This window comes from Diadema antillarum, unplaced genomic scaffold (assembly GCF_040938485.1).
Source record: "Diadema antillarum isolate AM-2024a unplaced genomic scaffold, OU_Dant_1.0 scf00000115, whole genome shotgun sequence".
In the NCBI taxonomy this organism is placed as follows: Eukaryota; Metazoa; Echinodermata; class Echinoidea; order Diadematoida; family Diadematidae; genus Diadema; species Diadema antillarum.
Window position 1 is genome coordinate 521,116 of NW_027271004.1, and position 18,885 is coordinate 540,000.

The 18,885-nt window shown below is 38.7% G+C and overlaps 1 protein-coding gene across 1 annotated transcript; it reads right to left on the minus strand.

Moving 5' to 3' along the window:
- Positions 1–1,718: 1,718 nt before the first annotated feature.
- LOC139719848 (tubulin beta chain-like) lies at positions 1,719–8,781 on the minus strand. Its single transcript, XM_071631232.1, has 3 exons — positions 8,604–8,781; positions 3,631–3,966; positions 1,719–3,261 (listed from the first exon to the last, which is right to left on the minus strand). Exons 1-3 carry the CDS (start codon positions 8,658–8,660, stop codon positions 2,311–2,313), a joined length of 1,344 nt encoding a protein of 447 aa, XP_071487333.1. The 5' UTR covers positions 8,661–8,781; the 3' UTR covers positions 1,719–2,310.
- Between the last annotated feature and the right edge of the window lie 10,104 nt (positions 8,782–18,885).

Sequence of the window (18,885 nt, forward strand, 5' to 3'; positions counted from 1 at the left end):
GCTATAATGTGTCAAATGTGTGACAGGGACACATTACCTGGATTCGGAATGGGCTGTATTCCCATTTGAATAGATGATATGTAGGGGTACGCATTCTTGTTTTTAAGGTATTAAGGTATACAAAGTTTTCAGAATGGCTCGTCTGTAGTATTACCATTAAACCTTGTGGAAGTCATATCCACTTTGGCCAAGGAAAGGACATTGATGCAAGCTTCATAAGCTGGCTTTGTTCACCTTTGCACTCAAGGGGAGATACTGTGTGATACTAACTTTTTTCTCTAATTTTTTTAAAACTTTTTTGCAGATTTTTTGTCATTTTTGTTGTTTTTTTTTGCATGGGATCAACTTTGGCGAGGTAAAATGTGATGATGCTCCTAATATGATTATACAAATGTGGATGTTTTACCAACACCTTGTCCCCGGACACCAGTGATTGTTTGGTAAATAAAATATGAAAACCATTGTATTTGCTCAATTTCATGCTTATTGTTTTTTGTCATCATTTTTTGTGATAGACCATGATATAATTTCATTGAGCTGTTCCTTGAAACATAGGCGTTCAGATAATCGTTTTATATTTTATTTTGATGACTAGTTGTAACCAGTTTAAGTAACTCCTTATATGTATATATCTATATATGTGTATGATTATTTATATAATATATGTATATATACACTGTACACATACATATATATATATATATATATATATATATATATATATATTTATTCATTTATTTATTTATTTATTTATTTATTTATTTATTTATTTATATGTTCATTCATTCATTTATGTACAGATGGAGAGAGAGATAATTGAGAAAGATATATTGATGTAACATGACTTTCAAACATTACCATTTCTCATTGCCAAGAATGGAAATGATGACTTACCTCTTGATCTGCCTAACCTTGACTGCTCTGAAAACCCAAAGCTTCCTGGCTCGTAACAACTTTCAAATGGAAATTATTCTACAGTTCCTTATACAATTGTACGTGTCTCTTTTATCTTATTTTTTTTAAAGTCTTACAGCATCTTCAATTTCAATCGAATGGTGTTTATGTAAGCCATGCTCTCTGCCAACTGGTGGAAGAGTTATCACTGGTATCTTAATACAGTATCTCAATACCAGTGTATGTCAACTTCACATTGTCACTTTCTTCACATTGAGCAGCATTTTTTGGAAGAAAAATTCATGTCTGACAGAACATTAGTTGTTTTCTGCCATTGGAGAATGAAATTAACCTAACAAAAAAGCAGTCACGTTATGGACTTGGTAGTTTTTGGGGATACTTTCCGTGTGAGCTTCCATGAAAAAGTAATTTTGAGGTTTATATTTTTTTGCATATGTTACTTTTCTGCTGTGTCATTGCCCTAAAACTTATGAATTTTTCCCAGGACATACACATACACACACACACACACACACACACACACACACACACACACACACACGCACACTAGCACACACACCCACAGCCCCACATGTGCACATGCAAACACATACACACAAAAACGCACAAACACAAAACATCAACAACTCGCACACGCACACCCAAGCCCATGCTCCCTCCCCCCCCCCCTACCAACCTTCCTCACACACACACACACATGCAGACCACATCAACGAATACACAGTCAATACTATCAATCAACACGATAGAAATTTAACACATTTCTTCATCAAATGAACATGCTTGCATTTATAGAAGGAGACTTGCAATGGGTACTGGTATTTTATTTGTTCTCAGTATGACTGTCATACATTTCGTTCATCCGGTTAAACCATGGGTGCGTGTATTGCAGTTTCAAGAATTTTGAACATATCCAGTAATCATATCCACTGTGTACTTTACATTTTGATCAGTCGCTGAAATAGTCATACTTCATTAAAACATTTCATGAAAAAGAGAAAATAATAAAGTATATCTTTTGGAAAGATATCCATAAATGTAAAAAAATAAAAGTACGTAATATTAGTACAGTTCACAAATTAAGAAATTGCATCATGACAGACGTTCCTGGACCTGAATCCAGATTTTAATTCAAAGTCATTGATCTGTAGAAGCAGCTTAAAATTGAGAATGCGTTGCTGGTTTGAGTTGTGATATTTGCAATTGACCTTTGATGTTGGCGACAGCTGTCTGGCTTTAGCATAAAGTAAAGTACAATTTGCTCATCTGATTGTTGTTGTTTTTTCTGAAACGATGAAATACTGTATTGCATCATGGCGCAGTGCTAGCGATTTGGTAGGTGATATGTATACTGGCTTCCAAGAGGCATGGTTGCTAGGTTATGCATCGAGATGTCTAGGCTGCCTCTTCGTCGAGTTCCTCCTCCTCATCAAACTCTCCCTCCTCCTCAGCGGTGGCGTCCTGGTACTGCTGGTACTCGGACACCAAGTCGTTCATGTTGCTCTCAGCCTCAGTGAACTCCATCTCGTCCATGCCCTCGCCGGTGTACCAATGGAGGAAAGCCTTTCGCCTGAACATGGCGGTGAACTGCTCGGAGATGCGCTTGAAGAGCTCCTGGATGGCGGTACTGTTGCCAATGAAAGTGGCGGCCATCTTGAGACCACGTGGTGGGATGTCACAGACGGCGGTCTTGACGTTGTTGGGGATCCACTCGACGAAGTAGCTGCTGTTCTTGTTCTGGACGTTCAGCATCTGTTCGTCGACCTCCTTCATCGACATGCGGCCACGGAAGACGGCAGCAACTGTCAGGTAGCGGCCGTGTCGGGGATCGCAGGCTGCCATCATGTTCTTAGCATCGAACATCTGTTGTGTGAGCTCGGGTACGGTGAGGGCGCGATACTGTTGGCTTCCGCGGCTGGTCAGAGGAGCGAAACCTGGCATGAAGAAGTGAAGACGGGGGAATGGAACCATGTTGACGGCAAGCTTACGGAGATCAGCGTTGAGTTGTCCGGGGAATCGGAGGCAAGTGGTGACACCGCTCATGGTGGCGGAGACGAGATGGTTGAGGTCACCGTAGGTGGGCGTGGTCAGTTTCAGTGTGCGGAAGCAAATGTCATACAGGGCTTCGTTGTCAATGCAATATGTTTCGTCTGTGTTCTCAACCAGCTGGTGGACGGAGAGTGTGGCGTTGTATGGTTCGACGACGGTGTCTGATACTTTTGGTGAGGGCACAACGCTGAAGGAGTTCATGATGCGGTCTGGGTACTCTTCACGGATCTTGCTGATGAGGAGGGTTCCCATCCCGGAGCCAGTACCACCACCAAGGGAATGTGTCAGTTGGAAGCCCTGAGATGAGATATGGGAGTAAAATGTCGTAGAATCAGTTTCGAACCACATTATTTTCCTAGCATTCTGTAGGAGATTTGGCAGAAATTAGACAAGTAAGAACAGACAGAAACAAAGTAAATAAATCTTTAATGATTTGCACGCAATTTGTGTTCTTATCACAATGCATAATTGAAGATCTCAAGCAGTCACTGCTTTACTGTGATATTTGCAATCTCATGCAATGTTTTGACATGCAGCGACATAATTATATTCTATTTCATATCTCTCTTTTCATGTAAAACAAATTGACGAATAAAACACTTGCTGTCCAGGCTGAAACAGCCTCGGGGCGTCGATTACGTAATAATGTCGACTCTGAATCATTACCTGTAGGCAATCGCAACTCTCCGACTCTTTGCGAACGACATCGAGCACGGAGTCGACCAGCTCGGCTCCCTCCGTGTAGTGGCCCTTGGCCCAGTTGTTTCCAGCCCCACTCTGGCCGAAGACGAAGTTGTCCGGTCTGAAAATCTGACCAAAGGGTCCCGAGCGGACCGAGTCCATGGTGCCGGGCTCGAGGTCAACGAGCACCGCCCTGGGAACGTACTTGCCCCCAGTGGCCTCATTGTAGTAGACGTTGATTCGCTCTAGCTGGAGGTCGGAGTCGCCATGGTAGGTGCCAGTGGGGTCGATGCCGTGCTCATCTGAGATGACCTCCCAGAACTGCGCAAAGCGGAAATTAGAAAGAAAAATAAGTGAAAAAATGAAAAAGGGAAATGTTGCCACTACATGCCACTTTCATAATATTCTCTCTTACATAATAGATCTTGTAATGCTCATCATCCTTCAAATTAACGAAATTCTTCCGTCGAGGTGTTTTCATTGCAACTGATTGACAAATTTACACATTTTTGACATCGATTTACGTCGATGTAGATCAATTTGTCAATCAGTTACTCATCATCCTGTTTTGCAATCTTCCTTGAATCTTTTTACCTTTTACGTGTAGATGGTTATCTGCATGAAAATAAAATATCGCAAGTTGTAAGAAAAATAAACTCTTTCAGCGGTGGAAGAAAAAAAAAAAGAATAAAAGACTTGTGCCTCAGAATCCCATGTAGCCCCTTTACATACGTTATTCTGTCATCTTAGGGTATAGATCTTCGGTATTTTCTGTGGACAATGTCGGGAGATATTTGCTATATCAGTCTATATGAGGCGTCATCTTTCAGCGAGCGTATTTCTTGTCTAGACTTTGCGCCGACCTAAATATGAGCGTTATTTTTTTTTGAAATAGAAATCACCACCGGGACCCTGTGTACATAATACAGCATGGCGACGTGTAAAAGCTTTCTGTTTGCAGAGTAAAACAGAAAGAAGGACATTTCGTGTGAAATTGACACCAAAGACTGAAGAGGAGCAGTCATTATTTTCGTCTAACATTTCACTTAAACTTCAGTCAACATCATCGATGTCTGATCGAGAAGCCGCTTCTCGATCAGACATCGATGATGTTGACTGAAGTTCACTCAAGTGGGAATTTCTGTCTGACAACGACAGGCCCTGCTATAAACTGTTATTATTCGTTAACTTTTGGCTATTTTCAAGCAGGATATCTGTGAAAACTACGCCTGATGTTGGCATGTAGGCCTTTGTAAGGCATTTACGTTTGTTGCACGGAGAGAGGGAGATAGTGTGGATGTATGAAATAAGTGTGCGCTTTGTGATGTGTGTCTAGTTACGCAGTAACTGTATAAGACTAGAACATAAATAATGATGCAGCTTTCAATACTCCAACTATTGAAATCATGAGGTGTGGTTGATATTTCTTTATCATTATTCTGCCAATTGAAGTTCTAAAATCCATGATGGACGTAAACGGAAATAAAGCAGGTAACGATTAAGAGAAGCCGAGTTCCCAACTTTGAAATTGTGATGTAGTACATGATGACAATGTGTGACTTCTTTCTATTGCCGATAATGACAATATCAACGACGTGATATGTCACGATCATACATTTCTGAATGCAATTAACTGGATACTCGTTACATAACTGGGTGTTACTTTATGTTAATCAGAAGACGCTTTCTGGGAATGCCATGTGATCTGCCCGTGCGCCACACGGCACTATGTTACACTTGCTCCTGTGCGTTTTTGCGAATTTTACGCTGAGGAAGGCTGCTTTCAGTTGAAACCACTGAGACAAAACTTCCAACGTGGCATTGAGCCATGTGTAATTTGTGATTTCGTTGGCACAGCAAAGAAAAGGTCAGACGCTCCTCTCGCCCTTTCGATTTCTACTAAATTCTAGTCGCAGCTAATTTGTTTCCGGGTCGGGTCTGGAGGCGAGACCTTGCAGGAGATCAACCCTTGAACATAAGACGATTCAAGGGGAGCTCTGCTATGGATTCTCTCACATAACACATCATGCGCCTGGCACACAGCCGCGGAAAGCAGCTGAAAACAAATTAGCCATGTGTTCCATTGCTCACATCCATAGTGCCAACTGAAAACCCCTCGGGTATTGCACACCGGCGCGCCAACAGAGGGGGAGGAATGAAAAAGAGCATTAGAGCTAGTGGTGATCATGCACACTGCTGCTGAGCGCATGCCACCGGGCGCTCGCCACAATTCATTTCATTTCCATTACGCGTAAGCCTGAATCACCATCATTCTGACGCGCAATTACCACAACACCTGCTTATTTTTCTTTTGCCCCAGCTTGTACTTTTCCAGAGTAGATGACACGGTTTCGACAGTCGGAGGTCGAGAAGAAATAAAGCAAACAAGAAAGAAACTAGTGTGGCCAAATCTAGACTAATATAATACGTCATTTTGCCCAGCGCTCCAAAATATTTCGTCGCAGACAATGACAGATCGGGACTGAGTGGAGATGTCTGCCATTTTGTAATCGGTGTAAATCTTTTTAATATTCGAGTTCATTGGCCCTGAGTAGACTTAAGTCTCTCACATTCTGTCTGGAGACGGTGTAGCCGTATTAACAGAGATTCCCCCCCCCAACTTGTTTCAAAGCACGATACTATGGTAATAACAATTTGATAAAAATCATTATTATCATGTGTGTGTGTGTGTGTGTATGTGTGTGTAGTCTAAACGGCAGGGGTCGCGGAACCATAGGGGCAGCCCCCCTCCCCTTTCCCATTTTTTTTTTTATAATCTGAAATAAAATACATGTAATCCAGGGAGGTGGAAGAGAGAGGTACAACTCCCTGAATAATCGAACAAAAATCACAACACCCGTGACTTTCCGAAGGTTCCATCCTTTCAGATTCTTTCAAGCAGTGGGGAGGGTGGAGGTAGCTAATCCTGATTGATGATTAAGTGGTGTGATATGAATCACATAATTGGGACTTCGTAGTAATATACTCTCGTGTAGATTTCATATTACACACCAAAGTACCTGTATGAGAACAGGAAGCGTTCGTATTTGTGTTTGGTCTCGTCATGTAATCAGGGCACTCGACGGCGCTAGTTTCGAATTAAAAATAATTCGCTTCCCTGTTGATATTATAACATCATCTCTTTCACTCGGATACCCTGGGATTAAAGACATATTAAATTCCCATATGTATGTGTATGTGTGTTTTGCATGATGTGTGTGTGTTTTCTTGTATACAAATGCACAGAATACATTGCAGAATCGAACAGTATCAGAATAATTTTAGACCCTATGAAAGATGTAAGCCCGTTGGTAATGCTGCATGGAACATCTCTGCTGTTCTTGTCATGCGTGCTAAAGCTAATGTAAATTCTATCTCTGTTCTTGATATGTATAGTCCTAATAGGGGCCTATATAATTTGATCCGGTAAATAAAATGACAAGATAGATAAAGATGCAATATAGAAAAGAAACCTGACTCGTTAAACGTCCGGATCACACGTTGTATGACAAATTATAATTGTTGAAAGAAAGATAATGAGATAAATAAAGAAATAAACAAATATACATCGATAGTAATATATATAGGCCTACTAATAGATAATAAAAAACAATAATGATTTATATATCTCCCGCTTCGAACTGCGTGTAATTGCGGCTTATTTGATACTTCCTATCAATTATACCTGAAAATCTGATTTCTGATTAGATATGCTTAATCGTTTATGGCATTTAAAGCGCAATGGCATATTACCTTACGGTTGACTGTAAGATGAATAATATCAGACGAAATGAACGATAGGAATTTTTATCAAAATTACCGGGGGGGGGGGGGGGGGTTAATTCTTCTACCCCGAGCATGATTGTACACTTTTTTTTTTCGTGTGCACAGACTAATGACAGCATTGCCTCGCTTCTGCCAATTTGCATAATTAATGTGGGTACCATGCATCAATATTACTGTTCTCCATGCGAAACACGAAATTCTATAACTTCCTCATTATACGTTCCATGTTAATGAAACTTTTGCCTTTTTGTGTGACTGACTTCCGCGATTCATTAAATCTACTTGAATTAGAAAGGGTCATTACATTTTTACTGAACGATGTGATCTGAAGGTGTACATAGTGTGCTAATACATACATTGTATTCTATATCATGCACAGACAGACACACATACAAATCAAACGATGCAGAATGCGTACAAAGAAGTGCACACACAACACAGACACACAAACACACACACACATTCACACTCAAGGACAAAGTCCGCATGCCCTAGAAAGAGGCGGGCGAAGAAATCTTGGAAAACATCTGGTTGACAATGAGTACGCCCATCAACCATGTGGAGCTGGCTGACCCCATTGATGATGCCTCCCCTTAGCAATCTACAAATGCATTAGTCATCAAGGTCTGTAGCATGAGTAACGGCGAGTTTGAGCTCATGCAGCGCACAATAGAATACTGAAGCAAAGACGAAAAAGTTATTTGATCACAAACATAAGGGAAATCGATAGTAAAATTTCAGCTTCAGAAATAGTATAGAGTTAGTCATAGGTCTCCTTGAAATGTACTTATAAAGAAGTCAGACTGATACTGGTAATATATTTACACAAAAATGTTGCTGGAGTAGATACGGAAGAGATGAAATTGCTTTTCAAGTATAAATTTGAGCTATATATCTATTTCCTTTGCTCGCAAACAAACTCAAAGGAAAAGAAATTATTTTATTCTTATCAGCCAAAGTGCGTTCACACGTGATCAAGGCGAGCGAGGGAGAAGTAAATGTCACTTTAAAATGGGCGTGAAGAAATTTCCGCGCTGCCCGATCCGTGTGCTCTTGCATCTCAGGGAGGACATCTTACGTGATACTTCCTAGGAGAGGAATAAATCACGACAAGATGGAATGTTTTTGTCGTTTACAAAACAAGCAAAAAATGAAAATGTTTTATTCCCTACCTTGGCACCGATCTGGTTTCCGCATTGGCCGGCCTGGATGTGAACAATCTCGCGCATTTTCGGTGATTTTGTGTCTTGCTATACTAAGGAATTGCACGGAATGGAATGGAAGATTGTCTCGACCGGCCGGTGTACCCTTCTTCTGTGGCTGTGCGCTACCTTCAGCAGATGTACTGAATTCAAATTTCACTGAGGGCAGGGATTTACGTACTGTGGAAGAGGTGGCCTGCCTTATCAGCATGTGCAATACGGCGCATATTATTAGGGATCATCTTAGAAAGTCGATTTCGATTTCGGCCAAAATGCGTGCAACTCTTTGCTTTCCAGAGCTTTTCTCAGCATAATTGTACGAAATCCACTCCTGCCCAGAATAGTTTAATTAGTTCCCTCATTAGCACATTCGCCACATGTTATTGGAGGGAAATGCGTGAACATCCAATATCAGTTATCACCCAGACAGCGAACATATGAGACGACCCTAATAATTGCTGTCGATATTCTAACCAATGACAGCGGTTTTGACACATGGCTGACGTGCTGCTATAAAAGAACCACGTTGATTGGACACAGCACCCACCGCACCCTTGGATAATCTGAAGGAAAGGCAAGTCCTTCATGAATAGCAATGTTAGAGATATATATACACACTCGGTGAGTTCTTTGAAAACATATAATGTGTATATAACAGAAAGGCATTATTCTTGCATAGGTCTCAATGGCTATCTGAACAGCTATTGCTTTTTTTCATCAACATGGCTATATCAAGCCACCGACTGGCATGGATCGTTATTACAATGTGCTACAAAATAGGCACAAATACAACACTAACAGAGCATATGGACACCCGAATACAATGCACTCATAACAACAACAACAACAACATCATCATCATCATCATCATCATCATTTTTATCAGGTATTGTCTACGCTATAATTTAAAACTGGATTTTAAATCAGTTGTTCATTGTGTTTTATTAACAATATCCTGTAAAAAATAATGATAATACGCCAAGTTGCTGTTCGTCAAAAGACAGAGCTATGTGTGTCGGCTAGCTCAATTGTGAATTAGAAGCGTAATAAACAATGTAGGTATTTAATATCTCCACATCGGCTCATGACGGTGATGAACGGCGATGCAGTCAGGGCGAATGAATGTCTTGTCTCATGTGTCTGATGAGACTCACTGTCTGACTCATACTTCAACTTTAAAGGGCCAGATCACTTTCCTTACCGATTCCATATTCAAGGCGATTCAGTCTTTTCTGAGTGTTGCGCGAACGCGAAGGATAGAATAATTATATCGCGAGATATCGGGGTCGTCTGTATAATTTCCTTTCCCGTATAGCATTATCATGCTGTTTAAAGAGCAGCAATATTTTGGTTGTTTTTTTAATTCTATTTCCTTCTTTCGTTCTTTCTTTTTTTTTAATTGATGTAAAAGTCCAGTTTATTTATTTCTTAAGTGGATGTAACACACTTACGAGAAAAGGGCACCGGTAACGGAGATGCAGTCAGCACATTAATATGGAAGTAACATACATAACAAGCATATGATACAAGAAAGTGTATTAATAGCATTGGATATATACTCGGGCTGAAATCTGTCTTAATCATTCATGACCTGTTTCATTGAAACATTTATTGTACCTGAAATTGTCCGGCATGTTACAGGACAAATCAATCAAAACGGAAAAAAAAGGAAACAAGTTTATTGGACGAGTGATGGCAGCAACAATAATTGTGATTGATATGTGCAGCCTTATTGATCGTTGACCATTCTCTCACACACACAGTGCTCTTTTATTCGCTTTTATCAGTGTGTGATGAAACATTTCCTTTCTCTCCCGGCGGGAGAAAAAAAAAACAAAAAAAAGGATTAGGGCACTGGTCCTCTCATTTTAGTCTCTAATTTCAAATATAGTTTCACCAGTTTTTAGAATTTATCCTGTCCAATCAGTAATTTCCGTTGATGTTTCAGTCAAAGGGGTCATGTAACACTGAGATAATTATTGTGCATTGAACTATGCCTGTTCTCGTATCATTCAAATTTCATTTTTGTGAGATCTCTTTCAGCAGTATGAGGCTGTTATAATTTGATGGGATACTAAGCGTTACAAAAAAAGTAAGCTTTTTGAAACACTTCTATATTCTTTCTTTTTTTTCAATGAAACCGAATCTGTATCTATAGGTCCCAATCATGAATTAGAAATGAGTGTGTGGTTGAAGTGTTGCAGCCTGTGTTGTTTTTAAGCTCCCATGGTAGTCTTGTGTGTGTCATATCGCGACTTGAGAAAATCAACCACCATTAATTATCAAACAGAGATGTTTCTCTGTGTTGACATGTCAAGTAATGCGTGATTATGTCTGAACTTAGCCGTTGGCTGTTTCGCGCGCTAATTACAACGATCGATTGATATTACGTAACTGACAATAATATGAGGGTATAACGTAGCGAGGACACGGCTTGCAATCGCCCTTAATTATCTGGCTGATCATTACGGATGCAGGGTCAAATAATGTGTTCTTTCTCCTTTTTTTTTCATTTCTTGTTACGAGATAACATCGTATTCATAGAGTTTATGAATACACAAAGAAAGAAAGAGATATAGATAATGGCAGAGTAAAGAGATGGGTAGATAGAAGAGAGAAAGAATGAGAGACAGAGACAGAAATTGACACTCACTAAATATAATGAGAGAGAGAGAAATATATAGGGAGAGAAAGAGATTCCAATTTTCATATTCTTAAATGTTATGATATTTTAATTCAGAAAGAAATTAAGCCGTTAGTGGAGGATAACTCGACTATATTTCTCGAGGGGAGCTCTTCTTCTTCTTCTTCTTCTTCTTCTTCTTCTTCTTCTTCTTCTTCTTCTTTTTCTACTTCTTTTTCTTCTACTTCTTCTTCTGCTGCTGCTGTTTCTTGTCTGCTGTTGATGTTTTTTTAATCTTTTTATATCTTGCAGCACACAATGTTAAGGGTTGTATGTGTTGAGGTTTGATGAGGAACGCTCCCTAATCAGTCAGTTTCCTGTGTAGTGGGTTGTGAAATAGAGGACTTTAAACGGAGAATAGTGCGGCGGAAGTTTTTCATGAAGTTAGTTGGACAAATATAAATCGCATCAACAATTAAATCCGGTGAAATAAAGCGTTTAACCGCTGCTTACCTCAAGACTATTTCACCGTTTCTCTTTCTCTTCCTCCTTCTTTTTCCTGAACTTCCTTTTTCTCTTATCTTCGTTACCATCAATAATTACAATCATTATTGTAATTATTCATCATGATTACAGAGGTTCTTATAAGTACTAAATGTATGTTGATGGTGCATGACTGTTGATATGACCATCGTGAGAGCTGTATCTTTGTTAATAATCATATAAACATCGAAATTCATGACAATTATTGACGCGATGAATTTGAAAGCCCACTTTCTTGTTGTTGTGTTGTTGCTTTTTTTTTTTTTTTGCACTGATACCAGAGAGGTGGGACCACCGCAATGCTACTACTACTACACTACTACTACTACTACTACTACTTCCATGACTACTACTACTCCAACTACTTCTGCAGGGCAGGGAGGGGTATATAGACTTGGTTGGTAGGGATTATGTGATGGGGAAAAAGATGAGGAATGTCAAAGATGCATTTCAAGTGTTCAAGCTGGACGTATGAGACAAAGCTAGAGCCTCATCGAAAATAATGACGGGGTACCCCTCCCCCCTAAAGGTGGGACATCAATGAAGCGAGACGTGGAAGAAGATGACTCACCAAATGGACTGACTCACTGCAATGGAGATCGGACGACGGCGACGGGAATGATTGCGCTAGTCTCGGTTCAGACACACAATCATTGTGAAAATTCAAATTTGGAGTAGGCCCCTATATTGAGATGCGGTGTTTCGTAGTCAATATACAGGTAATAATGGCTGTTTCTTCTTTCGCAAATATCATGACCACGCATTGTCTGCTTCCTTTCAAACCCTCTACACCAACTGATTCTCTACATTATATCTAACAACCTCAATTTCTATGCTATCTAGTTACCCATTTATCTATTCGTACATATCTATCTTTCTATGTCTATCTGTTTATCTATCAATCTACTAAGTATCTATCTATCTATTTATGTCTATCTTTGTATATAATTACAGGTATATATATATATATATATATATATATATATATATATATATATATATATATCATCTATCTGTGCTTCTATCTATCTATCCATATCCATCTGTCACTAGCTATCTAACTAAATTATATCTCTAAATGTAACTGGGTAGCAGCAAACCTATACAATATCTAAACCTATCGTGGTTCTCAGATTATCTCGATTCCAATACTGTTTTAATCATTCTATCACACTAGATTGCAAAACATGTGCATTGCATGTTCACCACACGAAGGAAAATTGTTAGATATTCTTGCTGTCCAAAAGAATCAGAAAAAGGATCCACAAATTACAATCACTGTCTTTTCAGTCGGTCCTTTCCTTTTTCATACACATATTCTTGTTTCATTGTCATAATGCTTCGCTATAGTTGTATGCTCGGTTCATTTTACAATGCATTGCCATACATGCAAAACAAGTAACTCTTTTGTTACAAAATGTTACAAAAGAGAGTGAAATATATCTACGTTATTACGTTTAGTCGAAAAAATGAAAATAAATTTGAATTGAACTAAACTGAATTGAATTGAATTTATTGAATTGTACAGCATTGCAGTGCATTGTACTGCAATGAATTGAATTGAATTGAATTGAATTGAATTGAATTGAATTGAATTGAATTGAATTGAATTGAATTGAATTGAATTGAATTGAATTGAATTGAATTGAATTGAATTGAATTGAATTGAATTGAATTGAATTGAATTGAAGAATAAGGGAGATATTGAGGACTCGATAGGCTGATGATGATGTCCCGGTCAAATTGAATTAAAAAGTTCGATGTAAATGTGTTATGGATATTCATAATGAAAGCCGCATACCCTATGTATATGTGTACCCTTTTCACACCGTAAGTATGACATTATAGCAACCTATATCATAATGTACGGGGAGAATAGACAGCTGACAAAATGACTCATTAAACGACTTCGTTCTTGCTTGCAATTAGGGCCAATTGTCTTGCTAGATGCGAGGCCTGTTAGATTCTCGCCGAGATATTCATTTCATTAGCTGGGCCACAACAACCTCAAGGTTCATTATCAGCATTACATCATCATTAAATCATTAAAATAATGAAACACGCCATCTCATTTGCACAATCCTTGCTCAGCTGCGTGCAGCCATCAACTGTCCGAAGCACCCACTCAATTCCCCCTTCCTATTCCTCTTGATCAGTTTGTAGGCATTCTCTTTCTTTCTCTCCTTTTTTTTCTTTTATTCTGTATTGCCTTTATTTCATCTTATTGTAATATCCTACCCCGCAGTCATGTCATGTTGTTGTGTTTCTCCTGTATTGTTCCGTCCTGTTCTGAATTGAATACTCTCATAGAATTCTTCGAGTGGTTCAAAATATACAGTCTATATTGTATGCTTTTTAGTGGACTTCTCAGTTCTGTTTTTTCTCTAAACATAATTTGTATTTTGTCAGTATGCATGTATCATCTTTATTTGTTAATTATCTGTTTTTAACATTAAAATGTTTACCTAAAACCATTCGTAAATACTCTATGTTATGTTTCGTCGGAAAAAGAAGAAGAATGAAATAAAATGAATTAAATTGAATTGAATTGAATTGAACAAGGTTTCTGTTATCGGCAGATTTATGTGACGTGCTGCCCTTCCATCAACCTACCCACGCACACAAACACACACACACACACGCACACACACACACACACACACACACACACAAACACACTCAGTCACACTGTAAACTGACGGAGACACCGAAAGATATGTACTCTAAACACGCATATAGACATAATACTTTTTGGCTTGAAAAGGATCACCAGATACCTTTCCCCATTAAAAAAAAAAAAAATGACAAAGAAGAGATAAAACGTTAAAAGGAACAAGAGATATTATATATAAGCAAAATACATTTCATCCCTTTCCTCAGTTACAAACACTGCAAATGAACATCAAATGTGATACTAATACTATATTTGGCCACGAGATAGTAACACACATGAGTGCTGAAAGGCTATTTACCTGCTCTAGAGATATTTTAAAGTTTTCTGAAGTACCCCGCTTTTTATTGCCAACAGCCGATGAGCAAGTAACACAAAAGTGTGTTGAATGTATTATTTGCCTTACTTGATATGCAATGCAGTCTTGCGAGATGGATAGCTATGATCAGATCGAAATTGTGGTTTGCAAAGTCTGTAATATTTCTATATAATGACTTCGATCTCACTTAGTCCCTCCTGATACCATTGTTATCATCATGTGATGGAGCTAGGCGGAAGAAGTAGATAGATAAATTATGGTGCATTAGGTATTTAAGATTTCATTGTGCTTATCCGCTGTTTGATCGCTTGCTTAATGACACAAACATGCTTTTAAAGATCGATGAGAGGTCATCATGGTTAATTCAGTTACATAACGAAATAATGTTGTTTTTGTCAAAATGATGGCTATCAAGGACGTATAAAATGGCGCGCATTTAAGGGGTGAGTTTATTCTGATTTCATAATAATCCTATGGAAACGCATGGTATGAGACTAAGACGAACGAGGACGACTGCAAGGAATGCCTTAGCGATTTTTTTTTTCTTAACAAGTGAACTCGAAGCTCGCCTGCCATTCCATTGGCTGCATCAATGTTAACAGCGACTGATGAATAATGCCGAATGAGATGGGACGGTGGTAAAGATGAGAGAGGAAAAAAAACAGCTCACAGTCTGGTTGCTAGGCAAGGCGTCTCCAGATCAGCGATTCGGCCCCTCCGTAATCATATGCGCAGACGATCTCGTCGCGCCCAGTCCATGAGAGTAAATTACCATAGAAGAGCGTGTTCGAGTTTATGTGAAGTGAAACACAAGGGAAGGGAAAAAAATGTACAGGCATTTAGCCTCAGCTGTAGTTCAAGTAATTGCTTCTGGGACGGATGGAAATAATGCAAAGAGACCCGTTAAAGATCGCAGCCGCGACATACTGCATCAATGCTAGAATAGCGCAAGGACAGAGATTCGGTGAAGAAGTAGTTATTCTAAGGAGCGGCCCACATCCCTGCAAGCTTGTCTTTTACGTGGGCCTCCCTTTCCAATGACACATCGATGACTTTGTTCAGACGTTTCATACAGGTTATGTATGCCTACTTGCTTATTTTTCTTAGCCGCTTTCAAATGCATGTTTATATATTTTACATTATACATTGACTCCTTGTAAACACTGAATTTGAAAGAATCTATGTGATATTGGAAATAAAGTCTAAATTAATTTAATGGAACTGTATTGAATTGAATCAAATTCTATAGAATATCATAGCTGAGAATGCTATACTATAATTATCATACTTAATAATAGAGTAGTTATTTTAAAACACATGCACCTCCATAAAATGATGTGTGTCACATTATCTGTGATTGATTGATTGATTGATTGATTGATTGATTGATTGATTGATTGATTGATTGATTGATTGATTGATTGATTGATTGATTCAGTCACGGTTGAAATATGTGGTACTCATAGATGTAGAAAGGGTTATGTCTTTCATATTATTATGAACACAAGCACATGCACAAACACACACAAATGAAATAAAAGTAAAACACAAACACATTTCCATACTCTATATGAAATAAGATCAACAGGTGTAGATGTATTACGGAGAGCCATGATATATAAACTTGAACAAAACACTAAAATGCTGCATTGAAATGAATACTTTCACGCCTAATCTGTAAAATTTGATCGAAAAGACAAGCGACATTTACCCCCAAAATACCATAGCACAACAACCCTTAAATTTGGTTCCATAATTTATCCTATACATGTACTTCAAACATCCTTTAAACCTGTTTTTTTTTAAGTTGTTTACCATTCCTGCATTGTCATTTGATTATCTAAATACTTGAGGCAGGCATTGACAGCAACATTTTTTCTGATGACCCGTTCGGGCCACTAAAATCTTTAAACTTGAAATTTTGGTGGCCCGAAATAAAAGGAAATATATCGATCCATTTTGAATCATAGTCACCCAATTGGACCACCAAAAGATCACCTTTTTTTGAAATTTGGTGGTTCGACATCAGTTTTTGTGTCCCGGTCCAACGGGCCACCGGACCACCGGACCACCGGGCCATCGGGCCACCGGACCACTGGACCACCGGACCACCGCTATCATAATTTCGAGCCCTGCTTGAGGAATTTGCCATGATGGTATAAGGTCTCCTTCGTCACATTCAAGTTCAAGTTGATTTATTTCATCTCCAACAAAATAATCAGGGATACAATGAAATGTTCGCGTATACAAATAATGTCATGAAATCAGTACAACAATGTGATGAACATAATAACGTAATAAAGACACAGACAAATTATTAACATTGGTGCCCCATCAGCAAAATGACTTGAATGTTGCTCTCTGTATACATCCCTCATAAGGCATGTTAGATATCCTTTAAACTTCACTGCTTGAAATCCAGCTCTCCCTACCCTGATGTCTTTGCAATCGAGAACTTCTACTTGTAAGACGAGGAGAAATATACTCGGCTAGGGGGGAGGGGTGAAAATAAATTCTGCCATTCTCCACCGCTAAACAAACAGGTTTCTGCAACTTACATTGGGCACACTTTTATATCAACTGGAGAAACTTTGGAGAACTTGAGAAGGCGAGGAGAATTAAGATGAGGAATATACTCCACCTTCATTTACATTCACTTTGCAATATCGCATCTGTTTTAATGACCACGCGACACATTACACTACATGACGTAGGGACCATTGCAGAGTTTACCAATACATGATTTACATCACAGTGTTGTCTGTGATTGGCATTGCTTCCCCATAATTATTGTTTCCTCTATTAGTTAAGTCTGAATCCATGCAATGCTATGTATTTCTCCCAACAATTCCCTCCTGATTGATACTTGTCAGGATTTTTATTTTATTTTTGTGCTCACAGATCCTTATCCTTTCCTTTTAGATCACTTGAATGCATTAAAAGAGAGAAAAATTACTGTTCATTTAGCGCAGTCCCCAAATATTTATCCGAAACCATGAATAACTAAACCATACAACCATTGCTATGACCCAATGGGCAACTTATTCGTCATCTATATAGGAGTATATATCTTACTAAGTCCTTCGTATTTATGAGATGTGCAAGTTCTATACAACAGGAAGCCGTAATAAAATGTTTCTCTTCTGGAAAGAATGTCTCCTAAATACAATGCTATTGAGGTATACTATGCTTGATAAAATTAAGATTACTGAAGCAGTATCTCTTCTTTCTCTCGAAATAATGATACAGCTATAGTAACCTTATATATTCTGTAAATCATATTATTGTGTGTGTGCTTTATTTAAATGCTGTATATTACTTTGGGTTTACCTCTGATATTAGTATGTGTGTGCGTGGTTGGAGGTGTATGAGTGTATGTGCTTGAGTGTGTGCACGTGGGTGAGTTAGTGTGCGGTACACGCGCGCGTGTATTATGTAGTTATTTGAGTTTGCTTGAAGAATATGAGTTTTTCATCAATATCATATGAGCTCCCTCGTGGAGACGATATGAGCTCCCTCGTGGAGACTTGGTATATTTAATATTCTTGTTTATATCTTTATAAAATTATAATGTTTGTTTTATGTTAAGTGCTGTCTGGGGTAAATTATTTGTATAGGGCCCCATTTTCTCTGTCTCTCTTCTTTCTTTCTTTAAATCAACAACAACAACAGTATCTCTTCTTATACAACGTCACTATGTTCAAGTGTTATAGTCAAATCAATTCAAGGTTCTGCAAGAACAACAACAGCAACAACAACAACAACAACAACAACAACAACAACAACAACAACAACAACAACTACAACAACAACAACGTATTCGTGTTATCATATTCATAATGCCCGGATGTTAATCGTTGACTTTGCGTGTCATATTTCCTTAAACCGTCGCCCATGTAACTCGCCTCACGACTAACAATTGATCTGCTGAAGTTTGTTGCATGATTCATAAAACATCTACTGGGTTCCTGTTTCACCGTCACGCTGCAAGTGCTGCATCAGTTGCTCAGATTGGCGAGACAAACTTTGAACAGGAAGGCATCCGAAAATAATCGTCGTTAGCAGTAAGTAAACGCTTTGTATCAACTGCGATGAT

Coding starts and splice junctions, on each gene's coding strand:
- LOC139719848 (XM_071631232.1), bottom strand. CDS start 8,660: ATGCGCGAGATTGTTCACATCCAGGCCGGCCAATGCGGAAACCAGATC. Junction 3,967..8,603: donor GAAACCAGATCGGTGCCAAG/GTAGGGAATAAA, acceptor CGCTTTGCGCAG/TTCTGGGAGGTCATCTCAGA. Junction 3,262..3,630: donor AGAGTTGCGATTGCCTACAG/GTAATGATTCAG, acceptor ATCTCATCTCAG/GGCTTCCAACTGACACATTC.